The 23,309-nt window shown below is 37.9% G+C and overlaps 1 protein-coding gene across 1 annotated transcript in view; it reads right to left on the reverse strand.

Moving 5' to 3' along the window:
- DIAPH3 (diaphanous related formin 3) overlaps positions 1 to 23,309 on the reverse strand; it is a 123,474-nt gene that overhangs the window by 86,808 nt on the left and 13,357 nt on the right. Inside the window, exons 7-17 of the mRNA XM_089507954.1 lie at positions 23,157 to 23,226; positions 20,075 to 20,211; positions 19,501 to 19,606; positions 15,674 to 15,784; positions 15,210 to 15,328; positions 14,517 to 14,633; positions 10,505 to 10,623; positions 8,944 to 9,008; positions 7,824 to 7,928; positions 6,800 to 7,096; positions 2,553 to 2,667 (exon numbers count right to left, since the gene is read on the reverse strand). Of these exons, the coding sequence (XP_089364080.1) occupies positions 2,553 to 2,667; positions 6,800 to 7,096; positions 7,824 to 7,928; positions 8,944 to 9,008; positions 10,505 to 10,623; positions 14,517 to 14,633; positions 15,210 to 15,328; positions 15,674 to 15,784; positions 19,501 to 19,606; positions 20,075 to 20,211; positions 23,157 to 23,226 (1,361 nt within the window). The remainder of the gene's footprint in view (positions 1 to 2,552; positions 2,668 to 6,799; positions 7,097 to 7,823; positions 7,929 to 8,943; positions 9,009 to 10,504; positions 10,624 to 14,516; positions 14,634 to 15,209; positions 15,329 to 15,673; positions 15,785 to 19,500; positions 19,607 to 20,074; positions 20,212 to 23,156; positions 23,227 to 23,309) is intronic.

Raw genomic sequence — 23,309 nt, forward strand, 5'->3', positions numbered from 1 at the left:
TTCGCAGGCACACCACTGTAACCTAGGGAATGAGTCGCGGGAGGGGGGGTGCTGTTCCTCTCCATAGCAAAAAAGGAGATGGAGTTATCAGGTTTGACAATGTCCTTCTGTTTCAAAATATAATGTGCCAGCACAAATTGTTATTAAGGAAACCAAGCAAACTACCAACCCGCAAAGGAAATAACACACAATATGAGGAAATCTACACAAAGACCCTACAATATTGAACAATAGACTGTGCCATGAGTGGTATATGCACTGATTGCTGCTGGGTGACCCTGCTACTGTAAAAGCACTTTTTCCCCATGCTGTGTCACTAACACTTGGACATAAATGAACAGCCTCCTGACTCATTTTTCTATCAATCACAACAGCCAGCTCACTATAGACCATGGTGGGCAACCATGGAAGGGTAGGAGGCCTTGCTAGACTTTCAGAAGTCCCTGGAATGTTGCAGTCCCCTCCACTGCCCCCATTTCAGGGGGGGGAGCAGTTTTTGTTGCCAAACACCCTCTGTGGATATGGGCACGTTATCATAATGTTTGGGGGGCTTCCTGGGACATTTTGGGCCCAAGGAACACCTTTTCTAATAGCAGAAAGTGCTAAGAAGTCACTTTGCTTTCTTTTCTTTTCTCAAAAAATGCCTCTACTGGATCTAACTAGACCCAGGTTCCCCCAAAATGTGGTAGAGATGCATTTTAAAAAACTGACCTCCTGAGCCCCCCACAAACGGCATATGAGGCTAGAGGTCAGCCCTGCACTACAAAACTTAGAACAAAGAAATTTTAGAATTCTATGAGCAAGTAACTACTCATAGTGGCCCTAGAACTCAGTTTTCACAGTATTGGAAGAGATAGAAATTACCCAATTATTCCTCCAGCCCTCTTTTGCATAATTTCTTCCCAAATGTCAGACTTGGGCTACACTATTTATAGTATTTCTTACACATTCAAAGCAATAGTGATGTATTCACAATATGAGTCGATTAATCAAGATGCATCTACATGCTATTATAATTGTTATTTATCTAAAGCTACTCCATTCTGTTTGTCTGGCATCCTAGCAACTGCCTGGTATCTACTAATTAGTGCATAATGACAATATATACTGTCTAAAGAAAACAAAAGGAAAGATAATTTCTCATCAGTCTTAGACAAACTTTGGATAAAGTCCTTTGGCTTTTAATAGTCCCTTACTGATGATCCTGAACAACAGACTATACATCATGTATGTACTATTGTGTACATATGATATATACCCTTAGAAGTAAACCAAGTTTGCTCTCTAATTACCAAAGTAAATCCCAAATCATGTTCAAGTATCAGCAGTACATCTTAAAACTACCATCACAGTCCAGAAGCCATTTCCTCATTAATTCTCAGAATCTCTCAGAGGTATTCTATTTTATTGGTGGGACTAAGAAACAATGAATACACTGTTAAGCAGATCTAATTTCATCCTCTGACATCCTCTGAACATCCTTTGAATGATACAGTGGGCCTTTGTATCCACTGGGGTTTAGTTACAGGACCACCACCAACCCCCCCCCCCCCATGTGCATACCAAAATCTCTCAATGCTTAAGTATCATTAAATACTTTATTATTATTAGTATTAGTATTAACATAATTTTATATACAATATCTTCAACCAAATCTCATCTACATTTTTGACAAAATTGTGTTACATATTCTATCCCTCCACCCTCCATATCCCCCCACACATATTTCCACTAATGTTTCAAGAATTTTCATTACAAATTTAGACAGCACTCTTCTTTCTTCCTCCTCCTTGTATTTCTCTCAACCCTTATCTCACTATCTTTTAATCTCTTTCTTCATTTCAAAGAATGTGTTCTCTTATATACGTTTTATATTACGTCTTATATTAGGCGTTTATCACTTTTATACATATTTCCTCAATTTCCCTTTTCCGGATTGCATATTTAAGTCTATGTATTTTTTTGACCAGTCTCTTAATGTTGGCATTCCCAGAGTTGTATATTACTTTTCTCATATTATGGATTCATTTTTGCCCATCTTTTATTACAATAATCTATAACTAAATCACATCTTGTTTCCTCCTCCTGATCTACATTTCAACAGAATCATAAAATTATCAATTTCTATGACCTCCAGCACTTTATTTAACCATTCATCAATTTCTGGAATGTTACTATCTTCCCACCTCTTTGAAAGTTATCCTTGCTGCGGTTATCAAATATAGAATTTGTTTCACATTTTTCCTTACTTTCACAGCCACATCCATTCTCTTCAGAGAATGCATGGAAGCATTCCCTGAAGAGGCCAGCCACAGATGCTGGCAAAACATCAGGAAGAAATTCTTCTAGAACATGGCCACAGTTGAATGAATTATTCTAACAAATGAAAGAGGGTGTTATAGTAGTTCTGCTACTATAAAGATAGAGAGAGGATATAAAAAGAAAGGGAAAACAACACCAGGGTGTGGTGAGGACTAAACAATTTGTGATCTTTGTAAAGATGCTGCTTTGGCTAATTTTCCAATACAATGACTGTTCAGATTGTTACCTACCATTTTTTTGGCAAGAAAATGTAAGCTCCAGCTTGCATAGGAGATCAGGATTCTCATATTTGTCATCATTTGCCAATATCCAGAAGCAGTTTTCATTCATTTCCTGTGGTCTAATCTGTAAATATATCATAATGTCTTATTTTATTTTACCAGTAAATGTTATGTACACAATACAAAATCTCTGTTCTTAACCACGGCTTAGACTTGATTCTGGCTCAAGGCTAATCTATAACATAGGGCTAGGGAGTCTGTGGCCTCTGTATGTAATTGCTTTGCAATTGTCATCAACAGAAGGGCCAAATGATAATGTTACTTCACAAACATCTGGAAGGCCACAATTTCCCCAGCCCTTCTGTACTGGTTGGTTCTCTAAAGGATAACATAAGTGAATTCTTACTGGTTACAGTAAGCTGACCACATAATATACATGAGTGGGACAGAATGTACTAGGATGCAGAATGAAAACCGAATATATCAGTACTGCATTATATAGATTCAGCACTCCCTCTTCCCCAAAGTTTATCAACATTACTATTTTGGACTACAATTCCCCTAAATTTGGATCATAATTCCTAGTGACCACGCTAGCTGGGGATTCTAGAACCTGACTTCCAAAAAAAATAATTTTTCAAAGCTCTGGCACTCCTTCAAACAATTCTGTGTCATAACCATGTTCTTTCTCTGCTTTACTTTTCCAGTTCTTTAACATCTTGAGATTATGTGACAATACATTTTTCCTCATATATATATATATATATATATATATATAGCGCTACTGATGTGGGAGAAATGATTTTTTTTCCTTGTGTGGCAGAGACCAGTACCATATTTGTGCCCATTAGTTGCAATTGCTTCTTTCTTTCCTGGAAAGTAGCCAGAGACCAAAAGCTGATGGCTAGGGGCCAGCACTGGCCCATGGAAGACCACTTTAATTAGCACTTTATAACATGGCAATATAAATTTTATATACAATATAAAATGCAACAATAATACAGCACACACAAAAACAGTCGGATTAAGGCTAATGTAAAGATTATTATTACCATAATACTATGTATGCTCATCTATAAGTCAACCTCATGTATAAATCAAGGGTGGGGTTTGGGAATAAAATTACAGATTTTGATAAATTGAGATTAAAATTTAAGGGCATGTAACAAAGGCTATCAATGATTACAGCCTTTAACTTTAATGGGATACCTGTGCCCGATTTTAACCCAGAGAAGCTGACAAATATAAACAAATGTCTTATTCAAATCCTTCAAAGAGTAGGGAGTGGAGGGGGTTAGTGATTTTTCCAGGTTCACCCTTGATGGACTATGGCAAGAGCCTAGTTAATTCAGGGAGAGCCTAAAGGAAGCATCAGCCTCCTTTGCTCTCCCCATCATGGCCGGGAAACAGCAAAGAGTCATCACCATGTTTTTGAGCAAGCCAGAAGTCTGCTTGGAGGGCAGTGGCACCTTAACAGACAGAGATACTGCATCGACCCTTGTATAAGCTGACCCAGATTTGTACAGTACAGTCGGCCCTTGGTATCCGCAGGGAAACTGTTCCAGAGCCATCCCCCAGCGGATGCCAAAATTCGCAGATTCTCAAGTTCTGTTGTCCCCAGTGGCGGCATGTGCACATGGCCATGCCACCATTGGATAAAAAAGTAGAACAAAAGAGCTCTTCTACAATATCAGAGAAATCAAAGGGAAATTTAAACCAAAAGAGGGATGTTATGTGCCGAGCAAAAGAACACACTGCATGACCAAGAAAGAATAAAAAAATCAATGGAAAACAATAAACTGAATAACTGAATTAAAAAGATGAAAGGATCACAGATTCATTTAAGCAAGAACCATTGGAAGAACCATTTTAGAAAGTGAAGTGGAAGCTGCACTTGAAACACTTGGGAGAAAATAAATGACTAGGAAGAGATGGAGTATCAATAGAGCTGTTTCAAGTAGCAGAGATAGAATCCACTCAAATTCTTACTAAAGTCTGTCAAATTAGCAAATATGAAAAACAAAATAATGGCCCACAGATTGGAAACGTTCACTATACATTTCAATCCCCAAGAAAAGAGACATCTGGGACTGCAGAAACCACTGGACCATTCCATTAACTTTCCAGGTAAGCAAAGATGATTCTAAAAATACTTCAACAAAGACTTTTTATCATATATGAAGCAAGAAATGCCAGCTGTCCAGGCTGGGTCCAGGAAAGGAACTAACATTAGGGATCATACTATAAATGGAGTAATGGAGCACACCAAACAATTTCAAAATAAAATCAGCCAGAACTTTATAGATCATAGCAAAGTATTTGATTGTGTAGACCATGAAAAAGTATGCATCATTCTTAAAGAAATGTGTCTACCAAAACATTTTATTATCCTGGGGTGTATCCTGTACTCAAGACAAGAAGACAGAATATGGAGAAACATAATATGTTCCAGTTAACAAGAGGGTCAGGCAAGGCTGCATTTTATCTCCCTATGTATTTACGTTGTATGCTGAATATATTATGCACAAAATTGAATTAGAGCCTCAAGAAGGAGATGTGAAAACTGGGGGAAGGAACATCAACAAATAAATATAGGAAGGTAATACCATACTACTAGTAGAAAACAGGGAAGACTTGGAATGACTACTGAAGAAAGTCAAGAAAAAAAGTGCAAAGGCAGGCTTACAATTGAACTCTAAGAAAAATAAGTATAAATGATTTACATAACTTTAAAGTAGTCAAAGAAGACATTGAAATAATCAAAAACAGTAAAAAAAATCTCCTAAACTTTGGTTCAGTTGTTAATCAGAATGGACAGTACACTCAAAAAATCACAAAACAAATAGGGCTTGGAAGGGCAGCTATGAAGAAAATAGGCAGAATCCACAAGTGTAAAGCTATATCATTGAATACCAAGTCAAGATTGTCCATGCCATTGTATTTCTGATTTCTGTACATGGTTGTGAATACTGGATAGTGAAAAAATACAGATAAGAACACTTTTATCTTAAAAAACACTCATTTGAAAGTTTGTGGATACCATGGATTGCCGAAAATATAAATGGATAGATTCTAGAGCAAAGCAAGCCTGAAGTTTCCCTAGATGACCAAACTGAGACTAGTATTTAGGCCATATCATGAGAAGACATGACTCACTAGAAAAGACAATAATACTTGCTAGGGTAGAAGGCAGTAGAAAAAGAGGAAGGCTGCACTATAGGTGGATACTCAATCAAGGAACCACAGCCCTCCATTTGCAAGACTTGAGCAAGGTTGTTTTTAACAGAGTGACTTGGCGGTCTCTCATTCATAGAGTTGCTGTAAGTTAAAGTTGACTTGACAGCAGTTAACAAAAATGAAACATTTTCAAAAACAGCTCAACACTACTCATCAAAGTATAAGCATAACAAATGAGCTATTAATAAAAGACTCATCTATGGAAATGACAAGAAATGAGTTATACATCACAAATGGTATCTATACACCAAATGTAGGTGATCTGTGGTACGTAAGTTTCCTACAAAGTTTTTGTGCTGTCTATTGGGCATGCATAAATAAATAAACAAATACACAGACAAAAGCATCTCTAGTACTAACTAGTATATGAACAAATACAGAAAACAAAATGGTGGCCAACAGACTGGTGGATATATTTAGTACCCACCAAAAAGGAGACATAAAAGACTATGGTAATTACAGAACCATAGCACACAACCAAATTATGCTCAAATTAATCTCCCACACAACCAAATTATGCTCAAATTTCTGCAGCACTGACTCCAGCCATATATGGAGAGACAAATCCCAGAGGTTCAAGCAGGGTTCAGGAAAGGTAGAAGCACTAGAGACCACATTACAAACATACTGTGTTAATGGAGCACATGAGGGAATGCCAAAAAGAAAATCAGCTTGTGCTTTACAGACTATAACAAAGCCTTTGACTGCATAGATCATGAAAAGACATGGGAGTTCCACTACACCTGATAGTCCTGAGGAGAAATCTGTACTCAGGACAAGAGGCTACAGTTAGAACAGAATTTGGAGATATTGATTGGTTCCCAACTGACAAACGAGCCAAGCAAGGATGCATTCTGTCACCCTACTTGTTCAACTTGCATGCAGAAAACATCATGAGAATGGCAGGTTTATAGAGTTATTAAGTGCCATTTTACTAAAGTCAGCATCTTAACAGTGCCTTAGAATTCAGGACTAAGTAGAGCCCTTTATGCATAAGATAACTTTCATTCTTATTTTACCTTTGACCAATTGAATCTTTTCATAGTAACCTCGGGCCTAAATTCTTTTTTGGGCTTCAATCCAAAAGGTAGCACATGAGGAGGAGGAGAGTGTTGCACCCCAGCCAATGTTGGTAGTGGAGGAGGAGGAGGAGGAGGGACACCAGAAAGAGGAGGTTTTCCTGAACCATTAGTAAAGGAAGCTGGTAATGGAGGTGGAGGTGGGGGTGGCACTGCTCCAGTGCAAGGTGCCAGTAAATCAGGTGTTGCATCAGCTTGTGGGCTTTCCAAAGATGTTCCATTAGTCACTGAACCATTCTGAAAAAGAAAGTTTCAAAATTAGGAATGAAATATTGTATAGACTAAAAGTATGCCCCATCCACAAATCAAAGATGACATACCTGTTATTATATTCCACAAAGCCACTGATGGCTGTAAATTAAATGTAGAAAAGTAAAATATGATGTCTATGCAGACAATGACCTTACACAAACAATTCTTTGTATGGTCATCAGTTTGACAGTTTGGGATATAATGCTCTTCTCCACCAATAATTATGTAATGTTACAGCTCACCAAAAGAAAGTAACTCAATTGCACTGCCTAACTATTTGCTTCCAAGCACAATAAAAATCTAATGTAGCAAGATTAGCTATCTTTACAGCAATGGTGGCATACATTATTCCTACAACTGTTAACTTTCTCAAATGATGATTATGTTACCTGTTCACAAGCATAAGAACTGAGATAAGTGAGCATACATTTGGCAAATACCAAGTTTGGAAAGACTATTGAATTCAGCTGGACACTGTGCACTGCCACAAGGGACTCTGGTGATACCTCTGAGAGATGTGGTACAATGCAGACTGTGAGACAAACTCTTGTTTTGTAGCATATTGCAAAAGTAAATATTTAAAAAAAAACCCAAACTGTGTCCCCAAAGTGGACACCTTTTATATTTTTTATATTATCCAGCTGTACATGACACAGTAGCCTGTTTGTCATTGTGATTCTATGAACAATGTTCTAGAAATGAGCTACTTTACCTTGCATTTATGAGCTCTTTGTTCTGCTTCAAAATGACTAAGTTTTTCTTCAGTTTTCCGAAGCTGTGCTTTTGTCTCTTGATGAGCTAAGAATTCATTTTCAAACTAGAATATAAACATGAAAGTACCGTTTATCAATGTACTCATTCTTTCAAAACTGCCAGCATAATTCCTTGATTCTTTGTTTCACATATTATACAAGCTTGATACACTTACTGTTCACTCCTATGTTTACGAGGGTACAAAGTGGTGGATTAATGACTACTTCCAATGCATTCCTGTAACCTCAATAGGTTATTTTTTTAAACCTATGCTTGGATGAAATTAGTTATATCAGCATCAGATTGGTATAGAAGAATAGCCTGATCTCGGGGCCTATCCAGCCAATCCAGTGAACCCAAGCCCACCACCTGCCTCCAGAATACTTATTTGGGGGCCCACCACCAGCAGTATAGCTACAAATTTAGAGATTTTCACTAGCATAATTGGGGCTGCTCCAGCCCTAGAACAGACATATTTCCATCTTATTACAATTAAAATGGTGAGAGATTTAATAAACACCAGATGTGACCATGATCAAACAGAAAACTGATACTTTAAGAACTGTTTACTAACATTGACCAATATTTATGAGTTAGGACACTGGTTTTCAAACCATTGGTGTAATGTCCTTGAAATACATTCAAACACTTCCCCGATACTGAACCAAAAATAGGCAATATGCTGCTCCCTCATGGCATTATTGTGCAAATATAGTCCTCTATGGATACTAAACTATGCATTTTTCTGCCTTCTCCCCCCCCCCCCCCAACACACACACTCACAATGGAAGGGCTAGCTGATTTCTCTTTCCCTGGGTCTAAATATAAAACTAGACAGGTGCTATATGATCCATGTGCCCATCCATGTCTAGCAGGGCACATGAATCATACAGCACCTGTCTAATGGGAAGGGATTTTTACTGTAACATTAAATAGATTAAAATATTTCAATTTAGAAACCACACAGTTATTGTTTTTAATTTACAAGTAAAAAACACTGAAAACTACTCATGGATCTTGGGCATAATGTCTATTACAAAATATAGGTAAGTAAATAAAAATATCCTTGCACTTCTAACCTTTTTTGAGAATTCTGATGCTCTCTCTTCAAGTTCTTCTATTTTCTTTTGCTCAATGCAAACATCTAGAAGAAAACAAATTCTGCTTGTTTAAAGCTTTTTAAAAATGCAACATCTGGTCAGTCTTTCAAAAGAATCAGTTCCCCATATGGCTGGCCACAACATGGCTATTATTTCAAAAGAATCAACTGCAGATGTATGAAAAATATGGTGCTTGATTATTACTGACATGGTGTTTGATAATTACTAAGCTGGGCTGATTAAAAGGAAGGCATGGAGGTCAGGGTCACTTTCAAGGTATGGTATATCATCTTGGATTATAGTTCCAGGGCCATAAGTCTCAGAGATGTTTTACAAATTTTGTACCCCATCTCAGGAGAAATAAAGGATATATTTCAATTATTTAATAAATATCTTTGTGGGGAGTTTAAGACATGACCCACAATGTGAAGTCAAAGGCTTTCATGGCTGACATTCATAGTTTTTTTGTGGGTTTTTCGGGCTACTTGCCAGCAGCAGCAAAACATTTTACAAACCGTCCTGGGCATAAAATACTGTTTGAAAACACTGAAAGTCTGGACCAGGCCAACCAATACCATGTCAGGATGCACAGGGAAGCCATTGAAATCCACAAACACCTGGACAATTTCAACAGGAAAGAGGAAACCCTTAAATCAGGGGTAGGCAACCTTTTTGAGCTGGGGGCCGGGTTGCTGTCCCTCAGACAACTGGGGGGCCGAAGCAAAAAAAAAAAAAAATTAAATATTTTTTTTAAAATGTAAATAAATAAATAAACTGGGGCAAATGTAGGACAACATTTTCAAATGGTGGACACTTTTTTTAAAAAAGTGGAGGACACGCAAAAAAAATTGCTGATTTTTTAAAAAATGTTAATATAAATGCATGTTTCTGAGGTGTCTATAGACAATTGCCCCCCTTGCCCCTGCACGCGAGAGGCCAAAGGCCCCGGCGGCAATCGGTGGCAGGACCGGGCTGGGGCCGGTCCCAAGGCCTCGCCGGGCTGCATCCGGCCCGCGGGCCGCAGGTTGCCTACCCCTGCCTTAAATTAACAAGGTTTGGCTACCAGTCCTGAAAAATAGCAAGATGAAGACTCAACAGATGCAAATGAGAAATCTTCCAGGGTCAGGGTTTTCCCAGCAGACAATGAGCACTAATCAAGCAGACATTAATCCTCTTTTGCATCCCCTCCCACCCTGAGGCCTGCCAGTAGCAACAGAACAATACACATGCAAATCACTCTTGCCTTCCCAGGTTCACACAGTATATATATACCCAATTCCTTTACAGGCAAGCCACAGATGCTGGAGAAACATCAGGAACATCTTCTAGAACATGGCCACAGAGCCCGAAAAACCCACAAAAAACTACGATCTACAATGTTTATATGTATATCTGTAGCTATAGCAAATTTGGTCTGAAGAAACTTGCCAATAAAATACTGTGATAGCAGTATTTCATAACAGATTTCTTTGGAAATGTGGGCTGTCACCTTGGGTTTTTCAAATATATTTTTAGGAAGCAGTAATATTAAAAGACCTACCCATTAAATGACTAAAGTCTACATCCAGTCTTTTACGATAACTAAAATCTGGGTCTACTCCATTTCGGTGCAAGACTATCTGTGAAATGCACTCTTCAATTAATTTGAAATACAGAGGTCTGCACATGTGAAGGAGAAAATACATACATATATTAGTTAAAAATAGAATAGTTGTACAAGCAAGTTAGCTACAAAAACAATTTATGCCACTGACAAGAACATTTTTAGAAGTACTGTTTTCAGTGAGGAGAATTTAAAATAACACACTAATTTCAGAAAAGATGGAACCTGAAGATCTGAAACTTTTGGCATGAAGTTGCTTCTTATGCTGGCTTCATATAGTAACATATGAAATACTAATTTAAGTTGAATTTAAACCTAGATTTTAAGACCTGATCAAGACTGAACCCTAGCTAAGGTTAGTTGTGGTTCTGAGGTTAACAACTTTGCTGTTGTTATGGTAAAGGGAGAGTTTAGAATTCCATGTAACATTTGCTGTACCCAATAACTTCTGTAAAGTCCTGTCTGAAAATAAATTTACAGAGAATAAGGCCATCAATGACAACCAGTAACAATAGCAATATTCCACCAGGATCACAGAACCATGGTTCTGAATAGCAGTTGCTAGGAAACAAATGCAGGCAAGGGTTGTTGCCACTGGGTCCTGCTTGCAGGCCTCCCCTGGGCAACTAGCTGGCATTGTGCAAAACAGGATGCTGAACTAACTAGGCTTTTAGTCTGAGGCAAATTTGTTCATCTTAGGTTCTAAGGACAGCTGTATTCAAACCCTGTTTGCTGGCTTCCCACAAGCACTTGGTTGGTCCTGATGGGAAACAGGATCCTGAGCTAGAAAGACCTTTGAAATGACACAGTTGGGCTCTTACGTTTCTTTACAGTCTTATATTCTTATATTGCCTTTAAAATTCACATTTCTCTTCGGTTCTAAGAAACATCTCATGTTTTCCCTGTTTATATTTACTTTGGAACATAAAATCCTCTTTCACTGAGGACAGAGTGCAACAATTATGCCATTATGTTACATCTCATAAAAGAAGTGTTAATATGGAAATATACTGTTCTTTTTAAACTTATCTTTATACTATCATTTGTTGTTAACTGCCATTGACATACATTTATGGAGACCTTCTGTTACCCTGTTAAAAACAGGCTTGCTTGGGTGTTGCAGACTGAAGAATGTAGCTCCCATGATTGAATCTATCCACTTGCAATGCAGTCTTCCTTTTTTCCTCCTGTCTTCTTCCCTAGCAAGTATTGTTGTATTTTCTAGTGAGTGATGTCTTCTCATGATATAGTCAAAGCATAACATTCTCAGTTTAGTCTTCATGGCTTCTAGGGAGAGTTCAGGCTTGATTTGATCTAGGACCCATTTATCTATCTTTCGGGGAGTCCATAGTACCCACCGATATCTATTCCAGCACCACATTTATACTTATACTTCAGTGTCTCATCTAGTTCTTTCACAGCTGTCCTTCCAAGGCCTAGTTTTCTTCTGATTTTTTGACTGCAATCTCCATTCTGATTAAAATTTGACCCAAGATATAGAAAATCTTTAACTATTTCAATGTTCTCATTGTCTAATTTAACCATCTGTATTAATTATTTTTGTTTTCTTAATGTTCAACTGCAAACCTGCCTTTGCACTTTCTTCCTTGACTTTCTTCCATAATCAGTTCAAATCTTTGCTAAATTTTTTTGCTACAAGTAGTGCCATCTGTATATATTAAGATGTTGATGTTCCTTCTTCCAATTTTTACATCTTCTTCAGACTATAATCCAATTTTGTGTATGATATGTTCAGCATACCAGTTGAACAAGGGTGATAAAATGTAGCCTTGCCTGAACATCTTATCAATTGGAAACCATTCCTTACCCAGCTTGGTCATCTGGCATTTCCCCCTCCATATATGGTAAAAATCTTTGTTGTAGAATTTTGAGCATCACTTCACTCAAATTCCAGACTAATGAAATGGTACATTCCAAATTTATGGAATGGTCCCTTGTTTACTGCAATCCCTGGTGTCTCCTTTCTTGGGGATTGGAATGCACAGTGTCCCCTTGGTATCCACTGGAGTTTGGCTACAGTATCCCCCATAAATACCTAAATCAGTGGATGCTCAAAATTCTATTATGTACAATGGCATAGTAAAATGTTCTTCTGTATATAAAACAGCAAAATCAAAGTTTGCTTTTGTAAAACTTTTTTTGCCGAATATGTCCCAAGCTGTAGATGGTTGAATCTGTGGGTGCAGAGTCTGTGGAAATGGACTGCCAATTGTATATTGAGTGTTTTTGAATCTGTGGACCATTGTTTTGTTTTCCATATTTGTCGACAGGTTTTTGTTAGAACTAGAGCAGATCCTGTCTGTGTATCTTGAAGCCGCTCCATTTGTATGCAATCTGTTCCTGGTGATTTATTTCTCCCAAATGCATTGAGTACAGCTTGCATTTCACTTTCTAAAACTGTAGATTCATCTTCAAATTCTTACTTGAATGAACCTGCCATCCTTTCATCTCTTTCATATAGTTCTTCAGCGTATTGCTTCCATCATCTCTTTATTTCTTCTTGATTATGCAGTGTGCCTTTGTTGGTTGTATAGCATCCATTTAGTTTCTCAGATTCGTTCTACCTTTATTTCTGTCTTCTATTTATCTGCATTGATTGTTATAGGTGTTCCCTTTGTCCCAGCACACAAGTTGCTGAACATTTTCATTCAGCTTTCTGACCCCATTTCTGTCCCCTTTTACTTTTGCTTCACATCTTAAGTGCCTGAAGGATTTCAGCAGTCATCCAATGAGGCTTATCTGTGGGTGGAGATAGTCTTTTTGCCTTCTTCCCTCAAAATGTCCCTGGCTTCAGTCAAAAGTTCTTCTGGCTTCTGATGAATTAGGCTTCATAGTGTGAATCTATTTTTTTACATTACTGCATCTTTAAATTCTACAAGTTGTATTCTGGCATCATGAAACAAGAGACAGTCAACTAAATTTCTGTACAGACCATCAGGTGATGTCCATGTATAAAGTCACCTCTTTGATTACCTGAAGAATGTGTTTATGATGAACAAAGTGTTGGCTTAACAAATTTCAATCAGTTGCTCTCTTGCTTCATTTCTTGATCCAAGGCCAAAGTCTTCTATGATATTTGTTTCTGCTCTGTTTCCTAATCGCCTGAGATTACCAACATGTCCTGTTTGGGTGTGATCAATTACCTCCTGGAATCTCTTATTTCATTTTGAATTGTTTCATCACAGTTGTGTTTGTTTGTTTGTTTGTTTGGAGGAAAAAGGCTTATCATACAGCTTCCAATTATACTAGCAAAAAAGCCCACTTCCTAGCTAAATGTTGTGAGGAGCATTATCACAGAGAAGTAAAATAAAGATGGATTTATGAAACAAAGAAAAACACATAGTATTCTTCAGAAGACAATATTTGCATTTCCAAATCCATACTGAACAGTAATTGGAAATGCAGAACCTTATGAAGCAATAGATTATCCACTTACATGACAAGGTTGAACTAGTTTTGACATAGATTCAGATTCTTTCCATCATTAGCAATCTAAGAGCAGCTTCATATATTGTGGAGCCAGTTTCCTCCAGCAAACAGCTATTCTTTCAAATGCTATTCCTCACATTTTCAACTTAATGACAGAGGAGAGTACTTCAAAGATAGCAACATCTTCCATTGAAGAAAAAAAATTAGGTGAATGGAGAAGAGGTTTCAAAAATCACCTCAAGAATCATGTTTCTTATTCAGTGAACCAACCACATTAACACTTGTTTGTTTGATGGATTTTGCATATAAACTGGCTATTAGTTCTTTTAGGAACAGAGATACAGTAAATAGGAACACAACTACAATTTACAAGGCATTATCTGTTAATTATGTTCCCATTTGTTATGGAAAAAATGTGATTATTATATCCTAGCTGATTCACATTATGTAAACTTTTATGACAACTATCCACGTAAGAACTGTTGAAAATTTTCCTTACCGTATACAATAGTCATTTCGAATCAGCAAGAGATGCTGAAGTATAGAAAGAAAAGAACCTTCTGCACTTGTGTCCTTAACTGTGTTCCACAGTACATTGTAGACATCATTTACTTCAGTAATCAAGTTAAGGATGAACTAACAAATTTGAATTCAAGGCCATACAAGTGTTAATCAAATTTGAACTTTAAGTACAGTGAAAATATTCCAGTAATCTGTTAAGAAACTGGTAAGCTTCTGAGTTTAACTGCTTCATCTATTTGGTCCCAAATGCCAAATTCTTCCTAGTTGTTTGGAAGAATAAACAACCACACCCTATTTTTGAACACCACATGAAAATGAGAATTTATTGGAAAAGTTGTACTACTTGTCCACATTATATAACATAGGGGTAAAATTTATGAACATCCAGGGGTGGCCAGAAGCCATGCCTAGCCCGATCTCCCCATGGCCACAATGAACATATGCTGCAGCCCCGAGGATGCCTCCTGCTACAGTCCCAAATGGACCATGGCAAGGAATGGAAAAAAGCTGCTCCTTTTGGAATACCAAACCCCTGGGGCAGCCAGAAGCAGCCCCCATCTACCCATCTGTTTTGGGCCTTAAATATCAGAAATGCATCAGCTAGTATAACTAATAAGATGCTTGTTGCCAAACCTGGTCTAAATGTTAATGATCTGTTTTAAAAGGATATTCTAATTCTGATCTAATATCTTCTAAACGATGAGAAAATTCAATCATGTCTTCTTCCTTATGTTCACTGAACACTTTGAGTTGGATATCCAAAGCATCATTGTTTATGCATTTCAATTGCTGCAGTGAGAGAAAAAAATGCAATGGTGCCTAATTAATAATTGCTACTAAAATGAGTTATTTTGAAAAGAATCTAGTTTTTAGCACTGCAAGGTACATATTTTGAAGGATCTATATTAATTATTCAAAGACTAAGCAAACTTAGAATACATTACATAAAACAAAGCTGGTATTGGCAGTGCTATCTTCATTTCATTTTAAACTACCATATTGCAAATGAAATTTTATACAACCTTCTTTCCTCTGTATTAATAAATTATTCTATATGGAACCTTATACAACTCCCATCTTGGGTAAATCTCCTAATTTAAATATTAATTCACATACATACTACAGGACACTTACTGGCAATTGCTCTTTCAATCCACAGCGCATAAATTCATTTCTAATGTGGAGCCTGAAGTCCAAATCATCAGGAGATGTAACTAGAGCATTGATGAGCTGCATGCAAGCTACCTGCAAGAGATGATAAATTTAAACTGCTTTTAGCTTTCATTTGTTTATGTTAGAGACTCAGAAATAGCTATACTCTGAATGTGAACTGTTATCATTTGAAGAAAATGTTCACAGAAAAACAGATCCAAAACTTCCATGTTTGATTAGTTCAGTTTACACCCAATTACAACTTAGTTTATCGCCATGCATGTAGTAGTGTGAAATTGCCATAATGTGTCGCGGTATGTGTGTTACTTGTTAAACAAAGGAATTGGAGAGCAGCAATAATGAGATCCAGTAGGAAAATATTTATCTTGTGAACGGTGACAAGAAGAAAGTAGAATCCGTCGGCTGCATTGATCAAAGATTAAAGCCTAGCCAGCTCTTACCATTCTTCTGGAGAAATAAATCTCCAGAAACAAATCTTCTGGAGAAACCTGGAGTGAGACTAAGCAGAAAAAGGGAAAATCTCCAAGGCACCATGAGGCAGGTTGTTGAAAGCAATGCTTAAGCAGCCATGGATAAGAGAATATTCTGGAAATGTCTGTTGTTTTTAGGTGGGAGAGAACACACTTATGATAGGTTGCTTCACTTCCTGTACACTGATTTAAAAGATTTTCCCCCCCTGGAGACCTTAATTGGTCTCATCCCATTTTCACTCAGCCAGTGAATGTCATCCTGACTATTCTAATATTTCATTTCCCCCCTTTCCATCTAGGAAATTGAAGCCTAATGAGAGTATATCTACCCAGATTGGAGAGATTTGAATTTGCTACATTAAATCTGACTGATTATAATGGATATGCCAATTTAAACATTACTAAGTCTAGATGAACAGATTGCTTATCTATACCTGTGATTCTTTGTGTGCTCATTTGTGACTATGCAAATAGGTCTCTGCGTCTATACAAAGCCTCTCTAGGAAACTTCTAGAGCTGTACATTTTTAGTGGTAGCCCCTTCCCTTCTCTCAACTCAAACATACAGATTTTCCTATTTCCAGTTCTCTCAACCCACACATACAGATTTTCCAGTTTCTACCCTCTTTATCAGGGTCACAGAAAGGGAAGATTTATAGCCCTTCACTTGTGTTGCCTCTACAATAACAGAATTTGAAACAGAATGCTGAAAAAGAAAACCTGCCCTTTCTTACTGCAACTTGTAGAAGTTTTTGGTCCTTTTTCAAATACATGGCATTGATGTTGGCTTATTCTAAGACTTCTGAATAAGCATGGACAACATAGTATTTAGTGGCAACCTAACTGGGAATTAATAACAGAATGAGTCCTGGGGAATAATGAGTTCAGTGGTAGTTGCTTCTTTAGCTCTTTCCTGAACACCTACCTTGGAGTCCTTATCTCCCTAAACGTAAGTGTTAATGTCCATCCTCTGATGGAGACAGAGGAGTCATATCTCACACCTTTTCCATTGGAAATGATGTTTAGGGAGATACGAACTCCAAGGTAGGTTGATTTGTGCCCACAGGTAGCTAATAATCCATTGCCTTATGCAATGCTGCCTGAGATAGTTGGAATAATTGCTGTAATGATACTTGTACTGGTGCCAGTATACCAACTGATGTGTCCTGAGCAAGAAGCAATGGCACAACAGGCATTGATCACCAATGTTGATGGATCATGTGCTGACCAAGTTCCTTGAGATGCCTGTGGGGCTTTCTTCTAGGAAACCTCAGTCACTGAACCCAAAGGCTGGTTGAGCCTATCCTCCTGTGTTGGCAGGGACAGACAGTGGTGGAAAAACAAGTTCAGAATTAATTTCACAGAAACACTGCCAGAACCATACTCAGTCCCAACAGTTGTACCAATGGGACTGTTAAAATCATAGAGTTGGAAGAGAACATAAGGGCCATCTAGTTCAACCCCCTGCCATGCAGGAATACATAAGCGAAGCACGCCCAACAGATGGCCATCGAGCCAGTTTAAAAACCTTCAAAGAAGATGACTCCATCACTCTCTGAGGGAGTGCATTCAACTGATGAACAGCTCTTACTGTTAGAACCTTCCTAATGTTGAGATGGAATCTCCTTTCTTATAGTTTGAATCTATTGCTCCAATCCTGGTCTCTGGATCTGCAGCAAACAAGCTTGCTCCATCTTCAATATGACACCCTTTCAAATATTTAAACAGGGCTATCATATCACCTCTTAACCTTTTCTTTTCCAAGCTAAACATACTTAGCTACCTAAGTCGCTCTTCACAGGGCATGGCTTCCAGAGCTTTCACCATTTTGGTTGCCCTCCTCTGGACATGCCCTGGAGCAAAATTTCATATTTTTTTTCTTTTTAATTAGGAAAATAAAGCTTGGTCTAAGTTATTAGAATAAAATGAAGGTATTGTAAGGGGATCAACTATAAAAAACCTTTTCTAAATATTCTTTTAAATTTTACTTTTTAATTCTCCTTTAAAAAAAAAATAAGATCACCATAGACAGAAGGAGCACAACCTACTTAATAGCCTGGTAAGAAACCATCTCATTCTTAATGGTATGGTTAACAACATAAGGTTATTAGTTTTACTGAAAAAGCAATTGTTCCTGCCAAAACATAAGAATATCTTCTTAAATATTCCTCTGTGAACCCTTTCATGTTAAAATGCAAAGAAACTTCAATAGTTAACAAACTAACTGCATATTTGTTAAAACTGCATGAGGGGTAATTTGAACCTTGCATCGTGATGTTTTCACCTTGAGCAATAAACCAAACAAAGCAAAACAAAACAGATTATTTTTCCAAATAACAGCATAATTAAGCTAGGTTGACAACTATTGTTCTCCATCACCAGATCAAGTATCAATAGCAATTTTCCATAAGCCAGGTTTAGCTGGTATCAAAAAGAAAATCCAAAAAGAAAAAAAGAAAAAAAGGAAGAAGTGTGTAGATTCAACAGTTCAAGTAAAACATTATATTCACCTGCTCTGAATAGAGTTATGCTCCCCAAGAAGCAGCAAATTTGCAGTGTGCCCTTAATCTTGAACTGCAGCTCGTAGAAAGTGGCTTATATTAATTACATTGGCATTCATAACAGGTACAGATAACACAGTACATGAGTCTATTTGTCTATAAAGACTAGTTTTGGCTCCTCTCTTCTCCAGAATAATGAATTAAGTGTACTGATGGGACAGCAATGTTTCAAGTTCCATAACACAAATGCATAATCAGAACATTCTAGTATCTGTTAACATTGTTTAGAAGTAGAAGGCTACATTATACTTTGATTAGATTATGCACAGCAAAATTCCAGTAAGATGATAAAAGGTGAACGTGGAAAAGTAAGCACTATTCAGATATTTACTTTTTCAATATGTTGCTAGTGTGAGTATATCTTTTGAGCTGTATGTTCTACTATGTTCCAAACCACCAAATCTCTATACTGGGCAAAGTGAGAAATTTCTATTTTGAAATCAGCACTGTTAAATTCTCAGGAAAAAAAATTCACAGAGGCACAATAGGTTAAAAAGCAAAGTATACTTCTGGTGTTTACACCCTGAAACTCTGACTCCATAATATTTATACAAAAAGGCATTAACATGATAATACAGAGCTGTAGGAAGTCAACATAATTGATTCTGCAGGAATTTCTTTGTCTATCCATCTGCATCCAGAACTGAATAAAACCTACCCTACTGAATAAAACCTAGCATTTATTTTTCCTCAGGTAAATACACTGTCCATAGGATGCCTTTATTTCCAATAGAATGCCACAGAGAAGTATCATTTACTTGCAAATGGACTGAATTCCCCCGAAGGCCTTCCACAATGGGAAAAAATCTGTCAGTATTCTTCTCTTCTGCTGCAGTAGTCAGGGCTTCCAAAATTTTTTCAAGGCTACACCATTATAGGCAACAAACAGAAACAAATATTTAACCGATGTATCAAAACAGATGTTTAAAGCTTAGAACACATAAAGACATTTTATTCAAGCTCTTTACACTGCCATTTGATAACATGAATACACTCTTATTTGATCACATTCAGACATCTAAAATTCTACACAGACTCTGCCAACTAGAATGGAATCGCTTTTGCAAAGTCTGTTTAGCCCTTGTAACTCCAGAGATGTTTGTAAAACAAGCTTTTTCTGTAACTCTTGGCAGAAAATTGTTTGCAAAAGACTCCAACATCACAGGTCTGGTTAAACAAACATCCCACGTGTTTAATAAAATGCTTAGTTTCAAAGCATTACACAACTTTAGGCTTGGTTAATGATTTGCAATTAAAATTCTCACCTACTTGTATTTTTTAAAAAATGTTTAACATTTAATATAAACCCTGTGTATTCCATGCTATACTTACATGTTTTCTTCTCCAACAATACATATTGCAGAAAGAAGCTTAGCTACATCTGTCATCATGTTGATTTGTCTGGGATCAATTGCTTTGGCCAATAATGAAAAGCTTCTCTGCTCACTCATTATTCTTTCCAAACCATACTGAACAAAAAAAGAAAAGGAAAGGTGACAGAAATGAAAAGGTGATGGTCTGAAGCAAAGCCTCTAGATATTTTTTGACATATTGCCCTGAATACAACATCAAGCTGGTACAGTAGTGGCAAGTGTTGCTCCCTCTCCTATCCCACTGCAACCCTAGGTTTCACATTTGATTCTGCAGCATTTTTCTCTTTTCCAGAGTAAATAGTAATATCCATTCATGTGACAGAAACTGGGATCTAGTATGTTTCCCCATCCCTGTTGAGAAGGTTACTTATATATGTCCATTTCCAATGGTGAGGGTCAAATATCATACCCACCCAGTGATGTAGTTGCTGGCTTTCAGGAAAATGTAAATATTGTAAATAGTTCTACTAGGGCATGAAGGAAACAGGGTCTTTTCTTTTCTCCCTTCCATTTCTTAAGGAGGGTTATTTTAGTTGTACGGTTTGACTTTTTGTGGGTTGTTATCACTAAGGGGCACATCAAAATGCCTGTGTTATTCCTGTATATCATACAGGATGGAAGGAGCATTCCATCCAAGGATATTCCCCTTTCACTGCTGGGAAATTTGGGGGTCCACAAATGGCTGCACTGGGTAGGGGAAAGTGCCCTTCCTAAGTCAACTGATGGAAGATGTTCTGTCAGCACATAAGCCACACTGGACTCTGGCCGTAAATATTCTAGTCAGAAAAAACTATGTGTTCTTGGAGCAAGTGAAAAACTATCATAAAGTAGTCTGGTAAAGCATGCATACAAAAAGGAAACAACAATAACAGTATAATCTAATAATAATACACAAATTGACATGTGGTTAAACACACATATTTCTAAGTAAGCCTAATAGTCTTCCATACACCTAAATACCCCAAAGGCACCAAATCCCATCTGATCTTGGATGGTAAGAAAGGTCAGCTCTAGATAGTACTTGAATAGAAAATATCAGATGAACACCAGGTGCTATAGGTTGTATTTCAGAGAAAGGAATTGGCAAAAACACTAAGCATTGCTTGCCTAAGAAAACCCTATGAAATTGATGGGGTCACCATACGTTGGCAGGCAACTTGAAATTACACACGCACATGTGTGCACACACAACAGTCTTCCATAGTACATGGTCCCTTTACACTACCCACAAAGCAAGCAATGTTTAGCTCATTTCTACTATCTGATGTTAAATTCTTATTGGCTATAACTTCAATTTATAATTGTGAATATATTTTTGGCAAACAAGCATTTAAATGAACACCTTGTCTTTGTTACTCTGATAAATATTCCCAGGGGGGCTGTGGAAAGATCCAGGGGGGTGGCGAGGGGGGGGGGGGAAGGGGTAGTAGGGGCATGATAAGAGGGAAAAGGGGGTGGCAGGCTTTAATCAAAGTATTGTTGCACAAGAAAGACAAGGAGAACCATTAGTCTTTAGGACCGTGGTGGGGATGAGGGTTGCATGAAACTTCTTTTCAAAGTTCCTTAAAACCACTGCACAGCCTCACTGATAACTTCATGTCGTGGTATCTCCTGCTCTTCACCTGCCCCCACAAGCTAACTCCCTTAGCCACATCTTTAGCTAGTGGTGGTGGTGGCAAGTGGTGCGAAACCTGCAAGATTGGGCACAGGGCATTGCTTCTGTGGCCTAGGGTGGTGCCATTTGGGATAGACAAATTGACTGAAGCAAGGAGTTAGAGCATGTGGTGGCATGGGAGGAGTGGCAGCAAAAAAGAAGCTTTCAAATTTGGGACCCTGCTTAAGCTTTGAGCTTTGATGGGACTTGGCTGGCATGTTGGAGCTGCACTGCTGCTCCTGCTTTCTTTTATCAGACAGGCTGAGAGAAGAGGTAGCAGAAGAAACAATGTTGGTGTACATGGGGAACACCTGAAGCTGTGTGGAGAAGACATGTCCCTGGCAAATGAGGTTGAGTATTTGGGGACAGTTCTTGGAAAGAGTCCTTCACCTTGGAGTGGCTTCTGTAGTTAAAATCTCCCTTTCTCCATTCATGCCAGTCTTCAGTCCAGAGTATGTGGCCTTTGTAATTAATGTTCCTACACACACCAATCCCCCTCTCTCCCCCAACAAAGAAAGACTGAGAGTCCTTCCTTACCAGGGATAAACCTCTTTCTTTGCATCTGATCACCTTGGGAACAGCAATCGAGCAGTTGGCTGAGCAGTGACCAAGAGGCCTCTTGTCCATGGTGACCTTTGCTGGAAAGGCAGCATGGATACAGTATGAGGTTTCTCAATTACTGGTCAGCCAGCTGCTCGGCTGCTGCTCCCTTAGTAAGCAAATGCAAAGGGAACAGTGACTGAGCCTCTGCATGAACAGCAACCAGGAAGCCTTTGCTACAAGGCCAGCATAGGCAAGAGGCTTCTCAGTCACTGCTTCCATGGTCACTGGATGCAAAGGGAGCATCTACCTAGATTTGTTGTTTTGAATATGCAGTAAATGCAGATATACATAATATTATGAGATACGAGGAGGGGCAGGGGCGCATTAGGGTTGTCGCCCAAGAGGATAGAGGGCGATAGCTGGAAAAAGTTTGGGGACCACTGGCCTAAAGCAAGTGTGGTAATCAAGTGGCCTTCAGAAATCATTGCACAGCAACTCCCAACAGTATTTAGCATTGACTATGCTGGTTAAGATTACTAAGAGGATCAGTTCAACAACATTCAGGAGGCTGCATGAGTGACACATCTACTGTAAAGACAGTTATCCAAAGCTTTCAAAATACAAAATAATACTGTACAGAAAAACTCTGGCCTGCCTACCTATGCCACCTAAGGTACAGTTTCCAGTTAATCCCAGTTCCCTCCAAAAATAGAAAAAATCTGGATGCAACTCAGTATCAAGGCAATCCTTTGAAAATTCAATCAAACATAAAACCAAGTGTAGGATCTCAGTAATTAGGTTTATAATTGTAGCCTTAAAAAAATTAGCAAACGAAGTTACTAACCTTGTTATTCATAAAAGCCTTCAAACACTGTATGATCTTATGTTGAATCTTCTTCAAAATCTTGTCCTGACTGATGGTAAGAAATTAAGAAAAGTTTAGGCCATAACACTTATTCTGCTTTTAGTCAATATTGTGAAAAGCAGGAGAAGTCTT

This window comes from Sceloporus occidentalis, unplaced genomic scaffold (genome assembly GCF_023333645.1).
Source record: "Sceloporus occidentalis isolate IW3139 unplaced genomic scaffold, rSceOcc1.0.p SCAF_2, whole genome shotgun sequence".
NCBI classification, from domain to species: Eukaryota; Metazoa; Chordata; class Lepidosauria; order Squamata; family Phrynosomatidae; genus Sceloporus; species Sceloporus occidentalis.